At 35.4% G+C, this 15639-nt stretch overlaps 1 protein-coding gene across 4 annotated transcripts in view; it reads right to left on the bottom strand.

Annotated features, from left to right (window-relative positions):
• Nucleotides 1–15639, bottom strand: part of USP47 (ubiquitin specific peptidase 47) — a 54108-nt gene that overhangs the window by 12773 nt on the left and 25696 nt on the right. For 3 of the 4 annotated variants that reach the window (XM_074842449.1, XM_074842448.1, XM_074842446.1), the window contains 11 exons: nucleotides 11350–11445; nucleotides 11107–11259; nucleotides 9538–9705; nucleotides 7180–7311; nucleotides 6396–6472; nucleotides 6043–6098; nucleotides 4086–4198; nucleotides 3127–3231; nucleotides 1913–2120; nucleotides 1357–1472; nucleotides 201–320 (listed from right to left, as the gene is read on the bottom strand). In XM_074842449.1, coding sequence (XP_074698550.1) covers nucleotides 201–320; nucleotides 1357–1472; nucleotides 1913–2120; nucleotides 3127–3231; nucleotides 4086–4198; nucleotides 6043–6098; nucleotides 6396–6472; nucleotides 7180–7311; nucleotides 9538–9705; nucleotides 11107–11259; nucleotides 11350–11445 — 1344 coding nt within the window. The remainder of the gene's footprint in view (nucleotides 1–200; nucleotides 321–1356; nucleotides 1473–1912; nucleotides 2121–3126; nucleotides 3232–4085; nucleotides 4199–6042; nucleotides 6099–6395; nucleotides 6473–7179; nucleotides 7312–9537; nucleotides 9706–11106; nucleotides 11260–11349; nucleotides 11446–15639) is intronic. The other variant, XM_074842447.1, reaches the window with a different exon arrangement.

The raw sequence follows: 15639 nt of genomic DNA, 5'->3' as shown, positions 1-15639 counted from the left end.
TGTTAACCTACCATCATTTGAACAACTGAGTATCAACCAGATGTCTGATTCCAAATCTGCCCTAGCTTGTTATGTACACTTGGTTTCATATATAGCCTATAGTATTGTATTGGCCCTGGCTGAGATGGAGTCAATTTTCTAAATTACCTTTGAAGTCTAGAAATACATGAAATGAACAATTTAAAACCCAGAGTATGTACCTTGTTGCTTCTAAAAAAGCCTTCAGCTTTCAGTGTCTTGCTGGAAACGTTCAGAAGACGCAAGTCATTATAGCAACGTTCTAATACTACCCGCATTGTTTCAGCAGGCAGGTGTGTAGCCTGAAAGACAACACTGGCAATAAGGTAACATGCACATTATACGTAATTTCAAATACTGGAACAGGTATTTCATTTTTTGAGATTATTCACAGGAAAAGGAAAAGGTTTATTAAATTACAAATTACAGAAGACAACGTGAGGGAAAGCCTCCCAAACCTGTTCAGTCCCACTTTCTTTCCTCCATCCTTTGATACATAGCAAATGTTAGTTTTTCCAAAAGGTCAGTAGACTGAAGTGGCTTGGCTTTGCACAGAACCGGCAAACTGTTAATGACCAGTAATATAAGGAATCAGTCTTACTATTTAAGGTATGAACCAACTGAAAATGAGACTTATTCTTGACCATGAAGTTTTGCACACTATTCACTTAATTCTGAATGAGACAATTCAAATCACTGAAATCATGTTTCATAACAAATATTATGAAGTTATACCAACCACTGAACTATATGACACAGAACTGACCAAGTCAAATGTCCGTCTTCCAATTCAATAGAAGCAGCAACATCCCATGGTTTAAGATCATCTAAAAAATCAATCTGCATCTTAACAAGTGGCTGCTGGGATGAAAAGGAGGGTTGTAGGGAGAACATAGACAGCTTTGGATGTTAAATTTTAATTACTGAAGCCAATGGGGGAAGTTACATGTTGGTTCAGTTATATGGCAACAGTTCACTAGTTCTGCCACAGACTGGCTACTCAGTGAGGTGGTTCAAGTTACTAACCCAAAAGAAAATGAACCTGACTTCACCTTCCCCAAAAAACTTATTATCTGGTAAGCTAGTAAGCAATATGGCCAGACAGTGGCTAAGCTTGTGCAAAAGCCAGGGTAGAACTCTGGATGGAAGCAAGAAGCAGACTGCTGCAGTGAGCAGACAGACAAGCTCAACTCTAACAACTAACCTAACCCTACTGGGCATGACACACAGTACAAACTATAAAAGGTGCAGGGTCTCATTTTAGATATTTAAATTATGACACATTTTCACAGTTAGAATGAAACTCTGTAATAGAAGTCCTTAATGACTGTAAATTACCTTTGAAATTAGCTGTTTAAATTCTGAAACTGTTTGATTCAAATAAGCTCGTACGCTTATTGGAGAAGCAACAGATTCAGTCTTTAGGTCAACTACATGAACCTTTACCATGACCTCTGCAGGGAAGAGAAAAAAGAAAACAAAACCACATATATATATATAAAAAAAGAGGAAATTCAACAGGCAAAGAAAACACACATACTGATTGTATGTACTGATGTACTGGTTAAGGGGTTACATTAAATACATACAAATAGTAAAGAATTTGAAAAGCAGTCCAATTTCAGAATTTCATTTTCAAGTTTAATGCCAAAGAGGCAAACGTGTTCCACAGTTTGACAAATTTTAGTATACCTTAGAACTACTTCAATTAGCAACAAGCTGGTAACACAGCACAGTACGTAGTTCTGAGTATTGACTTCGTAAAATTTAGTACAAAGTTTTTCTTCTTGCGCATATCATAATGAAGTTCTATGTTTTACAAGTTTTATTTTCATGCCATCATGCAATATACAATTTTAGTCTATCCTTGTCTATATGTAATAACATGTCTTACCACCAGGTTTATAGCATTGGAAAATTTGGTCAGGTCTTCTTGTTTCCAACAGCAAGTCAAACATGTATGTTGATTTGACACCTCCAAGTAATAAACCCATTGGTGTATCCTCTTCTCCTTCATAAGATCGTTCCAAGTAGTCATGAAACTCATCATATTTGACAAGACGACAGCAATCCAAAGGAACAGCCTCTTCTAAATCCATTAGCTAAATCATGCACACAAAAAAACCCACCCAAAACATTTAATAATGATTTGTGAGTTTAGTTTTTCCCTTGTAAGCTAGAAATATCTCAATACTATATATCCAGGAATCCTTTGAATTGACAAATTTCAATTTGGTTTTAGAAAAAACAGACTCGTACATCATTATATCCACATGCAGGCAATATATTTACATGTTTTCAAAATCAAAAGAGAAGCCTGCATCAAAATGCAGAGAAGCGTGAAGTTTGAAAAGTATGCATATAAGCACACGAAGACAGGTCCCAAAAGTATATTCAGAGAAATACATTGCCCACCCGTTATACCAGATGGCATCTTAGAGAGGACCAAGGAAGTCATATCCACTATCTTCCATGCATCCCAAGATGTTAACACATTCCAAATCCGTAACTGCCTTGCTGGTACTCTCCCAGCCAACAACACATATAGCAAGAAACAAAGACTACAAGTAGGTAAGCAAGAATAGATGTCTTCAACTTCGATCTGTTTCTGGAAGGCAAAGATCAACAGATGCTTTGGTGCCCACTGATGTTATTGCATTAGCTATGCAGGAGGTTTCCTGAAAAAATTCTCTTTTTACATACCTAATACAGCATTTTAACTGCAATAAAAATATTAGTGTTCAGAATTCTTTCAACTTACTGTGGCTATGGCGAGTCTAACATCAGCTCTCACTGTCTGATTTTAAATTAAGGGTCGTAAAAACATACTGCCTTTTAGAAGGGCAGGCTATATCAATCCAATCAGAAATCACCTGATGGCTACTAACAGAAAACTCAGTCAAACCACTGCCAACTAGAACACTTCTTAAAAAAATACACCCCCCTCAAAACTCCAAACCAACCCCCCAAAAATAATCCACAACAAAAAAATCCCACAGCCAACTGCCCCCAAACAGTCCCACAGCATTAGAAATTTAATAACGAATATACACAACAGCAGAAAAAGTGACATCTAACAAGTAAACTATTCTGTTATGCATAGCATACCTTGTAAGCTATTTCCACAGCTTCCTTCAGTGTCCTGTCCTTATGAACCTCTAATTTGTTCTCCATCATTATTTGTTTTGCAGGATGCATGCAGAACAACTTAATCTATGAAATACCAAAGGAAGAAAAGTGATCATGAAGGTATTTGCAAATACCTTTCATATCAGAGTACATTTAAATTTACAACCTTGTATTCAAACAAACTAATACATCTTCAGCTCTATGTCAGCTATAGGACAGTTACCTTCCAGTAAGTTACAAAACTGCAGATAGAAAACGTCAAAGAATGCAGTACATAACACTAATATCTATATATGTATATCTGTATCTTTTTGCAAGCTAAGGTACATCTATAACTGGAACTGTAGGCAGCGTGTAAATCCTCCAAAACAAATTACACATAGGAACAATGAATGTGAAAATCCTTTTTCACATACAGAGTTACATATTTTCAACCATAGAGAAAGTTCTAATAAAACCAGCACTTGAATCATAGGTAGACCAGCTGACTGTCATGCTCATAAGTCACAGATGTCATATTTTGTTTGTTACTATTGAATCTATGGTTGGAAAAAGATTCCACTCCTTCTGTCAAGTAGCTATTTTAAACTAGTTTAAGAAACATCACAAAGCAAAGGGTCACAATATGAAAAGATTTAACAGTATGAAACACCTAACATACAGCATTACATACTCTCTGGAATTTTGCTGAAATCAAGTGATGTCAGATTAACTACAGTTTTGGTTTTAATACCAATTCAAATTCACATGGAATACCCTGAATAGATGCCTTCAATGTGTATAGGCTTCCAAAAGGTGTACAATTAGTTTTAAAGAATTATTAATACAAATACACTTAGGACAAAAGAGGCCTTGAATTGTAGTAAAAAATTACTATTTACTGTAGAAACATTTCTTTCTCGAAAAGTATTGTTACTTTACTCAGCAGAAATGCTAACCTTGCAAGTGTTGCGCTCAATTTCACGTTGCCTCTTTTCTTGTTCTTCCAGTTCTCTTTCTTTCTGTACCAATTGTTTAATATGCTCTGGATACTCTTGTGCCTCAAGAAACTCTGCCAGTAAAAACAAAGCAACAGTTTTAAAAAACATTGTTCAAAGATTTTTCCACAGTGGGTAACATCTTAAAAATTATGGGTATGTTTAAGAGTCATCTTTCTTGCCTTCTTCCCGCTCTCTTCTCCACCCAAATTTCCCACTATAGCATGTTCTGCTCTCTTTTTCACACTTGAAACCAAATGAAACCAAAGTCAGTCTTTTATTCCCCCTAATTATACATCAGCAACGCAAGAAAATGCTGTTAGCACAAGATTAATATTCCAGTATCAGCAAGGGAAGCTTTGCTGGTGTAAAGAAATACACTAAGACTGATGACTGCACTTGAGCCTGTTTTTATAATAAATGTAAATTCTGGTCTAGAAAGTGAATTAGCTGATAATAAAAGTCACAAGATATCATCTATACTGTGATAAATATTGCACTTAATACAAATCAGTGTACTTCATGAGATTTTGTTTCATAAAGAGAAACAAAACCAGAATATGTGCAATACTTCATCAAGTCTAAAAAACTCAACTTTTGCAAATGCAGTTATCTTCCAAACCTGGTGCCACTCCTATTGCTAAGAATCCGGCAAATAAATTTTCAGATTTAAAAATGGGTTTGGCATGTTCAAGAAACCCGAAATAGCAGATTCAGTTTCTTTATTTGCTTGTTGAGGAATTAACAATCATAGCACTTAAGGAAAATCTATTTCCAAAGACAGTTCTTGACCCACAGACTGTTTATGGCTGCTGTTTATTCTTAAACATAAAATTTACAATCACTTCTTGTTCAGAATGAACAATATTGTTTCACTCATTCAAGTATTGAAACAATATGATTTTTTGTTGCTCTTAAGACTTACTACTTTTTACAATTTGTTGATTAAAAGGCTTTGTTTTAACAGTATCCTTCTTGTGTTGAATGCATTTCAGAACTATATAAAGCATCTACTTCAGATACTGTTACTTTAAAACTAAGTAACATATTTTTATAACTGCATTGTGGCCTGTATCATGAATTCTCAGAAACAAAGAGAAGCCAGCAAAAGTAGTTTTGTGAGACCTAGTTTTTCCCCTCCCTATTTCCTCAAAGAAAACACCATTGTTCAACTTAATGGAGAAAACAGTAGAAAAGTAAAAGAAAACAGTAGAAAAATAGAACATGTCTGAAAGGACTCTGTGTATGATGAAACAAACTGCTGATAAAAATAAATGTAGTTTGTATTTATTAGGATGTTGAAATAAGATTACAAGTATCATAAAACACTTTCTAGAATAAACTAATATAGAAGTAGTTGCAAGTCTATTTTTATTAATGTCAGGATTTTTTAAAAAATAAAATTTGGGTTTTTTAGTTTGTATTTCAAAAAACATTAAAGCTTGTTTTACACATCCTTGCACTGCTCATTTCTTTCCTTATTCTTGCTAATAGTCATCCTCAGTTTCTCATGGTGGAATTGAAAATTTTACCCACAACACAGTTAAAGGAAGCAGACAATTATTCATCTCCCTCCTAAAATATTTACAGCAGCAAAGTAAGAAACAAAATGTTATTTTCAAAGATCTTTTATTCCCTTCTCCACTGGACATATTACCATCTGGTGGGCTACAAAGGGGAATAAAAGACTTTGAAATGCAAGATTTGTTTCTGACTATATAACTTACAGTATATTGCCTCACCTCCTAACTGAAACACAAACAATAAGGGCTGGTTATAAAGTATATGAAATTTACTTTAGTTTACCCTAAAAATACCAATACCACCACCCTCACAAGAATTAGTACTCATCACATGTAAAATATCTCTTTATTCTACAACAGAATCTTGCTAGATAAGAACTGCAAAACATACTTACTTGCATTTCTCATTGGATCTTTCAGTCTATATATCAGCATGTACGCATTTGTGGAGCTGGTGGAAAAAAGAATAGTCATCCGAATTTATCAGATAGGAGGACAATACTGACTTCAAACGTTTTGTTTTGTTTTCAGTAAGGAGCTACGCCATATATAGCTTAACAATACACTAACCAAAAAGGATTTTCAAAAATAAGTATCATAAATTTTAATAATCTGAAACAGCAGTCAGGGTAGTTTTTATAACTATTTGAAGCATCTACTATTAATTTTAAACTAACACATTAAGTACATTCATCTGATTACATTAAAACACCACCAGAAAGAAAAGTAGTATTCCAACACTACTAACCTAGCAAAAGCACTGGAATAATAGCCTCTGCTTCCAGAAGATCCACCATATGTTTTCTTAATATCTTCCTGAGTTATCTAACAGAAAAATCAATTTAAAGATGATTTGAGAAACTTGTGCTAATCGAGACGCCTTTATTCTCATTAGGAAAAATGGCATTACATAATTAACACACAGTAGTAATCATTCTGATTTTTAAAGATATTTCTGTTTATTTGCTGACTGTAAAAAAACCTGTTTCAAAGTGATCTGCCTCTTCATTTTACAATGAATGTAAACAAATATTTCCTTTTAAAGTAGAAATTTCTTAGAAAAACAATACCCAGGTCCTTGATTATTGCAATTATGTTTATGGATACATGTAACACCTGAAATGCATTGGGACAGGTTTAACAGCACAATCTGGATTGTAATGGATCTACAAATACACTTCTCTAAGCAACATGTATAGAAGGCAAAATTCTAAATCCAGCCTGGTCTGCACACGAATAAAGGCTTCTTTATGAACCATCCCCCCACTCACCATCAAGAAGAAACACTCCTCCCCACCAAGGCACAAAAATGCATGCATAAATAAATAAAACAACCTAGAAATCAGTTAAGCTAATGAGTAAAACATATGTATATGGCAGGGCATTAGGAAGAGAAGATGAAACCAAGTAAAGGCTTCAAATACCTGCACATAAAACCAGATTCGTTATATCTAAGTGAAGAATCACATGCAAAATACAAACGTATTGATTCATCTGTAGGTACACAAGATAACTAAATATACTGTTTTTACCTTGCTAACATGCTGATCATTAAAGCTGTACCACTGGTCATCACTAAAAGATTTTATACAGGCATAATAATGGCCACCAGCAGCACTTCCAGAATGAACCATAACAGAAAAGAGCTCATACAATAAAGAACTCTGAAGAGACAAGAAAAGACAAGATAAAGGTGTGACATATATTAAGAAAATGTAACCAAATGATCATTTTTTAAAAAGTTTTAAAACAATTACACAAACCCAAATATATAAATACTTGTACATTACAAAACAGATCTGTATAACAGAAATGTGTTACTGCAATAGACACCAAACAAAATCAGTTCTGATATACTGAACATTATACAAGAGCATGTAATAGAAGTAAAGCAAAATTTCCCTTTTCACTGCTGGGAAGAGAGAGAGAAAAGACCAAATGACTTAAAAAATTATGGAAACATTTTTGAACTGGCTTAATACATTACTGTTAGTACTTTTCTGTACAAGCTCTGAATTTGTCAGTTCTTAGCTACACACCTATTAAACGTATCTCCACACAAGAAACAAAAGTAACGACCAACTTGTCCATAGCTACAAAGTTATTTGCTATCACCTTTCTCTGCATTCTTTAAGATTGCATTTTGCCCCTTAACATATATTGCAAACCAGCAACACGCCATTCAATGCTTATCAGCACTTTGCATTAATTTCTCTCGCATCACTCTGAGTCTGGGGTCATAAATCTTTCTTTTCATAGATAAAGGGATGGAAATTAAGGTTACTAAGGACACACCTTTAGTGTTGTGTATACATTAAAAAATGAAACTGAACAATACCAACTCATACAAGTGTTACAAGAACATTTTCAGATTATATAGAGGAAATGCACTGTAAATTCTTAGCACATACTGCATGCATTAAGATATCCAAACCAAAAACCTAACAGAGCTTGACAGCTACTTTGCCTTGAGAACAAGTTGTATGAATTAACTGGCCAAAGCTACTGTCAATATTAGGACTTAACACTTGCATTACAGATACCTTACAACATTCTGTCCCAGTCAAGTGACTATATATTAATTTCTTTCTTTTTTCCAGTTAAGATGGACAGTATTCAGAACATTTCTCAAACAACCCTCCCAAATGATTTAAGGTAAATGCAAACAGGGACTTATGTTACTTATGAAAGTAACAGTTACAGCCAGCTTCCTAACAAGTCTGATTAAAAGCTATTAGCCAAATTTTAGATGAGTTCACTGAATAATGACACATGAAGTACACATCAGACATGACCATAAAGCTCAAGATTTTCGATGAATTTTGCATTGGCAAGAAAACTGAATCAGGTTACTCTAAGATCATTGCTAATCTTTATGTCCCACAGAAGGATAACTGCTATGCCAGACTGACTTGCTGCTCAAATCCTTTATATTAACTCAAGATGACTGAATGAATATTTAACATGGCCTCATCTATATGACTGTTTTCATAAGGACAAGAAATGGATGGCAAAGACTGATCAAAACTTTCCAATCTTCTACTAGGCTGCAAGAAGCTTTTGCAGCCAAAGCTGGTAGTCCTTTGACAGCTGGCCTCAAGGAAAAACACTGCTCACAAGACAAAACAGTCTTCAATTTGAGTGTCTGCTGCCAAAACAAGTTATCTGGGAATTTTCAGTCTGACAAGCTGCGAAGTGACCTCCAAATCAGTTCCATGCTTTCATTTGCTGTAGTGTCAATTTTTGGAATTTGAATAAAAACACACACTCCCACCTCCTCACCCCACCCCCAATAACAGAATTAATTATATTTTTATTATTTACATTTGTAGTGCGTTGACCCTGGCCAGCAACGAAGCACCCACCCCACCACTCACTCCTCCCCTTGAGTGGGATGGAGAGAATCACAAGAACAGAAGTGACAAAATTTGTGGCTGGAGATGACAGTTTAATAAGTGAAGGAAGTGGGGGGGGGGGGGGAAGTTACACAATGATGCAAAGGCACTACTCACCACCTCCCACCAGCAGACCAATGCCCAGCCAGTCTCTGAGCAACAGCTACTTTGGAAAGCCTGCAGTTTTTACCACTGAGCATGACATTACATGGCAGGGAAAGTGGCAGGGATATCCCACCGGTCAATTCAGGTCAGTCATCCCAGCCATGTACCCCCTTCCAGCCTCCTGTCCACCCCTAGCTCTACTCATTACAGGGGCAGAATGAGAACTAGAGAAAGCCTTGGTGCTATGCAACACTGTTCAGCAAGAGTTAACGCGCCGGTGAGCTATCAGCACCGTTTTAGTGACAAATCCAAACCAGCACCTTACAGGCTGCTATGAATAAAATTGACTCCATCCCTATCAGACCCAGTACAACATTTTTTTCAACATACCTTTTCACTGCCAGCTTTAGAAATTCTTTCTGCTGCACTGTTGCTTTCAAGGCAGATTCCTTCATCAACTCCATCATCATTAGAAAAATCATTGCTCATCTGATCACTGTGACAACTGCCTTCATTTTCAGCTCCACTATCAGTGCAACTCTCAGTCTGAGGAGACTTCTTAAAAATAAGACATACATACTAATAAGACATTTAAAGTTACACAGAACAAGAAATAACAATACATTTGTGAAATGAAAAAATTCCTATCTGCTAAACAATGAAACTCAAAATCCTAGAGACATCTGCAATTCAGCATTGAGAACAGACTTGTTTCTGTTAGTAACTGTCTTCAGTCCACCTCTTAGATCAATAGTTTCTGGTCTTGCGTGCAACTGGATGGTAATTACCTGGTTTCATACTTGACAAGATTATATCTGTTACTAGCCTATTCAGTTTACTAGTTAATTCAATTAGATACCCGGAAGTCTAATATCAGATAACAAATCCTATTGTAACATGACCCCGTTAATCGGAACTGATTTGGCTGGAAATATTTTCATCCGCAGTCAAAGATTTTATTCCATTTCAACTCACTGGACAGCATCAAGGTATTACACTAAGACTGATTAGTGTTCTATTAGCTTAAAAGCATGATGTCAACAACACTATGAATGCTGTTCATTTAGTACAAGTCAGTATATCCATCTCTTACCTGATCCTCTTTCCTCAGGATAATTCTTTGGATTTTCTGACAGTTGTTAATTTTGTCTCAAGTTCTATTCTCTCAGATCAATCTTCATTCTAATTTAGCCCCCCCAGAAACACTTTGAGAGGTATCAAATTGCTTAAATGGCATACTTCATAAAACAAAGGTTTGTATAGAGTGAGAAAAGCCTCTCCATATGTGTATCAATGCTGTATTTCTCTTATACCACTACAAGCTAGCAAAGTGACATAATGTTTTCAGGAATGCAATTAGAGGAATAAATTGAGCCTTTAATGCAGAAGGCACATTAAATGCTTTTCGGCGAATGTAATTACACTACATGAATTTTGGCCAAAACCTGAAGAGTTAAAAGCCAAAAGAGATGGAAGTGAAAAATAAAATTTTAAAATTCTCATTTCTAGAGCATACACAACATTGTGAGTCAGAGGGAAGGAATTAACTTTAATGTTTTCTGGACTAACTTCAGCATTCAGTCTCAAAACTTTACATCACCTCTCGTGACCAAAACAGATTCAGACACAAATTCAAGAAGTATCTCTCTTTCTGGATTTGCAGTATATGTAGAAGCCCTGAGACTTGTGCTTTTAAATCACTTGTGTGAAGACACAAGAAATCAGAAACAGCTTCTTTATGGAAGCATGGAAACCCTACAGTGACTTGCTTCCTTTTCAATACATCGAAAATCCACATGGACAAGTTTAAAAACTTCAAAATAAAACATTGCCATGGCTGAAGAATAATTTATGTAGATGAATTGTTGTTAAAATGGGTTTATTAGACCAACATTTTAATTTTATTAATGAAAAATTTCACAAAAGTTAAAGACTATTCTCTGAAACCAAACATTTTACCTCATCTTCAACATCAATGAAGACACTCATGTCTAACTCCTCAGGAAAAGTCATACGATCATTGAGTTTAATTCTGTGCATAGTGGTATAATCAAAGTCAAATCTCTTCAACTGTAATGTCAACAGATATGGAAAATGCAAGAACCGCAGACCCTAAACAAAGCAAAGACAAGATTATGCTACCATTGTCAGGATTGCTATTTACCAAAAGTGATTTTCACAAATGATTTGGACAGTCTTTACCTTCCTTGCATCACATTTCTTCTTACATCGTTCACAAAAATACTGATTGGGGCCATCAAGAATCTCAGGCTGAATGAAAGCATGCAGTGCTTCTTCCTAGTAACAAAAAAATGGTACCTGATTTTTAAAGAATGTTTATTCTGTAGGTGTAAATCAGAATGATAAATTTACAATGAAATTGCAAACACTAAATCTACAACCAATATTTGATTGACATGAACTTTGATACAGACACAGAGTCCGGAAACTATGAAGAGAAACCAACCTTTCTACCCAGCCCAAGGTTAAACAGTCAAACCACAATTACTGCTAACTGTATTTCATTCAGTATTTGATGAATCCAAATTGTCTTTGTTTTAATAAACATACCATATAAAATGACATTTACTCCTGTTATCTTGCACATCACATTTAGTCATGTCTGTTCAGTCAACTGCTGTGAAAACAAGCTTAATTTTTAACCTTGCTTTGACCCTGTTCTCCCAGAATTTTGAGATGGTTTTGCATCTCAGGAGCAGTTTTTCCCCAACAGATACCACCCAATAATTACTGGCATGGGGGTGGGGAGGTGGCAGAAAAAAATGTTACTCAATTCCTCTCAGTACCCTGCCTGAAGACAGCCTTAGTGCCATTCTGCAAAGGGACTTAGGAAACTACATTTGAAGATACTACTTTCAAGTGAAAGGTGAGGAAAGGACAGACGGAGAATATTTGAGCTTCACTCCGAAAGGGGTGAGAATCAGGTATGGCCATCTCTGGTAAAGACAGGACTAACTTCCTAGTGTAAAGGCAACTGACCAAAAGTGGAATTTTGTCCCATGACACCTGCCTGTTCTGTCACTAATGCTCAAATCCAGGAGTTTAATGATTTCTACTTTGCTCCTCTCCACAGCAAACAATATTCAAAATACAACCAAACCAATCATTAGTCTTCCCCCAACATAATTTGCAACAACGATATTGCACATAAATCATATATACTTGAGAGAAAACTTATTCAAACAAAATTCACCAAGAATATTGAGATGGGTTCAGTCAAGAATTTTTCCCAGAGATTTTAACAGTGGAAACCTTTAACCCAGTCAGCTTGCAAGCCAATAGGCTCTGGGTATCTGAACTCCAAGTGGAACCCAGAAGTTCTCTGTTCACCTGTGGAGGTGAAAACAAATACAACTTGCATATTTAAACATTCAGCTTAAAGTAAAGAATATCAACAGAAAATTATTTTAAAATCATCATCTCTTATGAGGGACTGTAGCTGTTCCCTGAAGTCTGAAAAAGTAAGAAGGGGCTTAACTGGGCAGAGTAAACTCATCAATTGTCACATGGCTGCCACAGAACTTCAGATTACTATTTAAACAACGTGGTTTGATAAGTCACACTTTGGGAGGAAATCAAAGATATGTCTAGTTCTTCAAAAAGCCTCCAATTCTTCTCTTCTCCCTTTCTGAGAACTCAGGGAAGCAGCAAGAACCATAATAAAACAAATGTTTTACAAAAGTTTTGTTGCTGTTTTAGGAAAAAGGACTCTAAAAAATGACTGTATTCCAGGTGACTGCTCATAAATGAAAAATATGCCAAACTGAATAGAACTGTACATTGCAGGCAGTCACCTCACTGTTTCTGGATTCAGCCAGAATTTGAACAGCCCTGAAATCACAGCTCTTAGACAGAAACACTCCATAGACATGTGAGAACACTTTAGAGGCCTGAACTGAACTGCTGTCTACATATTTACTTCCTAAACACTACAGAGGCTGAGTTCTTTTTACTCAAGGGCAACAAGTAGCTACTGTTTAGTAGGATTATACACTAAAAACTGAGGATCTTATTCTAAAATATAAGAAAAAAGACTAAGTTATAACTCTGCTTAAAAAGAAAAGGCAAGAAATGGATTACTGCATTTTGACTGTTCTGTAAACTACTTAAGGAATTAATAATCAGAACTATTTAAATGAAAGCAAAAAAGTTAATAACCAACACAGAAAACATGAAACAGAAAACATCACATAATGGCCAGTTAAGGCAATAAAAATATATTTCAAGTGTAAGAAAAAAGTTGCGATTCATGCATCAACATGAACAAATGGGAATATAGGAATGATGGGACATAAATGATTATGTAATGCTTACATAGACTCATGTGATGTGCAATTTAACAAGGAAACAGATAAATTTTTATATATGGAAAAAAGCAATGATCCTTCAGACTCCCAGAAACTGAATGAAGTATTATTACATTACTGTTGTGGTTTCACTGCTTACCACACAGAGTGAGCTGTGCTTTGAAAAACCTGATTAAAGGTCATGAGTAATCCATTATTTTTGAGCTATATGAATATCCATGTGTTTTTCAATCCCTGTATAAGGAACATCACTGTTCCTCAGGTTTACCCATTTGTCTCCTCCAGTTTTCTCCTACATAATCTTTACACCAAAGTTAGTTCTGCTGATTAGGATGTTTCTTAATACAATTCCTATTCTAATGCAGTTCACCATTTTCTACTCTAACAGTTTACTCAGCAAAACCAGTGACAAAGCTTCTATGCTGCACAACCTATCACATGACATGCCCCATTTCTGTGCAACTGTACTTTTAGAGTAAGCATTACCTTTGAAGTTATCTTCAAAAAGTTAACTATTATGTAGCCTTAGAGCTACTAAGCATTTCCAACATTCCCAACACACTTCAAAATACACTATAAATGATCAAGCAATAGATTAGTACGACAAAGGCTATTTAAACTTTTTTACAGTTCACAGAATCAAAAGAACAATATAGGCTGAAAGAGACTTCTGGAGATCATCTGATCCTAACACTCTGCTCAAAGCGGGTCCAACTTAAAGCACACTGTCCAGAGCCTTCTCCAGCCAGTTTTTAATGTTCTGATTATGAGATTTATAAAATTTAGCATACTAAAATGCCGTAACAAACAGTTCAAACTAACTTTTGTCTGGTTAAAGACAGGCACTTTGGACACACGCTCCTCCACAAAAATGCATTATGATATAGTCAGTAGTTTAACAGGTATCTTACTGCAAGCATTTGTAAATGTGTAAATTTGTAAAACCTGTGACCAGGAGAAGTAGAACCCTTATGAAGAGTTACACAATAAATAGCAATTAGGCAAAACTGTTCTTGGAAAAAAATAGAAACTAATTGCCATCTCAGATGTTCAGAGCTCATTTAGTTTTCCCATGTCCAAAGAATATGCTCAACTAAAAATACAAGACCTTGTTATTACCAATCTAGTTTAAAAGTAAATATCACATCATCCACATTCTAGCCACCTTCAACAGTTTAAGTTTGGCAATGACACCACAAAGTTCACACAGAAGTCCAAACTGATTTCTGGCAAAAAATGCTCTACTTTTATGCATACTTACACCCTCAAAAGAAAAGCTAACATACAAAAGATAGTGGAAACTAACAACACTTAACAAAACAGAACTGTACCTGCTACGTCTCCAGAATACTTGTACTACTACAAGTCTTATGCCATTACAAAGTAATTTCTACTGTTTTTCAGTAACATAATTTCAGCATGCCAGCTAGTTCCCCATTGCATATACTCTTCTCTCAGCTGTTCTTCATCTTGCAAAATTTTTATGTTTTGTAGTCAGAAAAATCTTTTTTGCTTATGTGTAATGCTGTTAAATTCAGGCATCTATACAAAAGATACTAGTACCTACAAAAAACCGGTATGTGAATTGCTGCTCCCATTTACCTCCCTGAAATAAACCATACATTTTTATGTCTGTATTTCAACCAACCTCAAGAAAACACTGACTCAGGTTTTTTTAAACCATGCCCTTCAACAACACATTTTTTTCAGAAACTATCTTGAGATACATGTACTGACAAGATCTCAGTGCCCCTGAGCTGCCCTAATGAGTTTGTAGCTATATAGTTTTACTACATGAACTTGGGGGATGGAGTGGGGCATTGGAAAAAAGTTTCAAAATGCAAACCTTAAAAACATACCGAAGAATTTCAGAATTAGTTTGTATTCGGAAATTAAAAAAGCATAACATTATCCTTCCCAGTTCTTCAATGTTCCCATGTATTTAGAAGTAATACATATGTATTTATAGGTAAATGCAACATTTCAGGTATCTACATTTTTTTGGTAGTACACAATGTCGAACAGTGGGATAATACACTTTATGTGGCTTCTACAAATTAACCTTACTTAAAGCTTGTACATCCATTCTCTCTTATTAGAAAGTAATGGAAAATCACTTACCTCTAACTAGAGTTCTTTGAAGGTAGTATCCTCCTTAGATCCC

Source organism: Strix aluco, chromosome 16, assembly GCF_031877795.1.
Source record: "Strix aluco isolate bStrAlu1 chromosome 16, bStrAlu1.hap1, whole genome shotgun sequence".
Classification (NCBI taxonomy): domain Eukaryota; kingdom Metazoa; phylum Chordata; class Aves; order Strigiformes; family Strigidae; genus Strix; species Strix aluco.
This window is presented reverse-complemented; position numbering and strand designations above follow the sequence as displayed.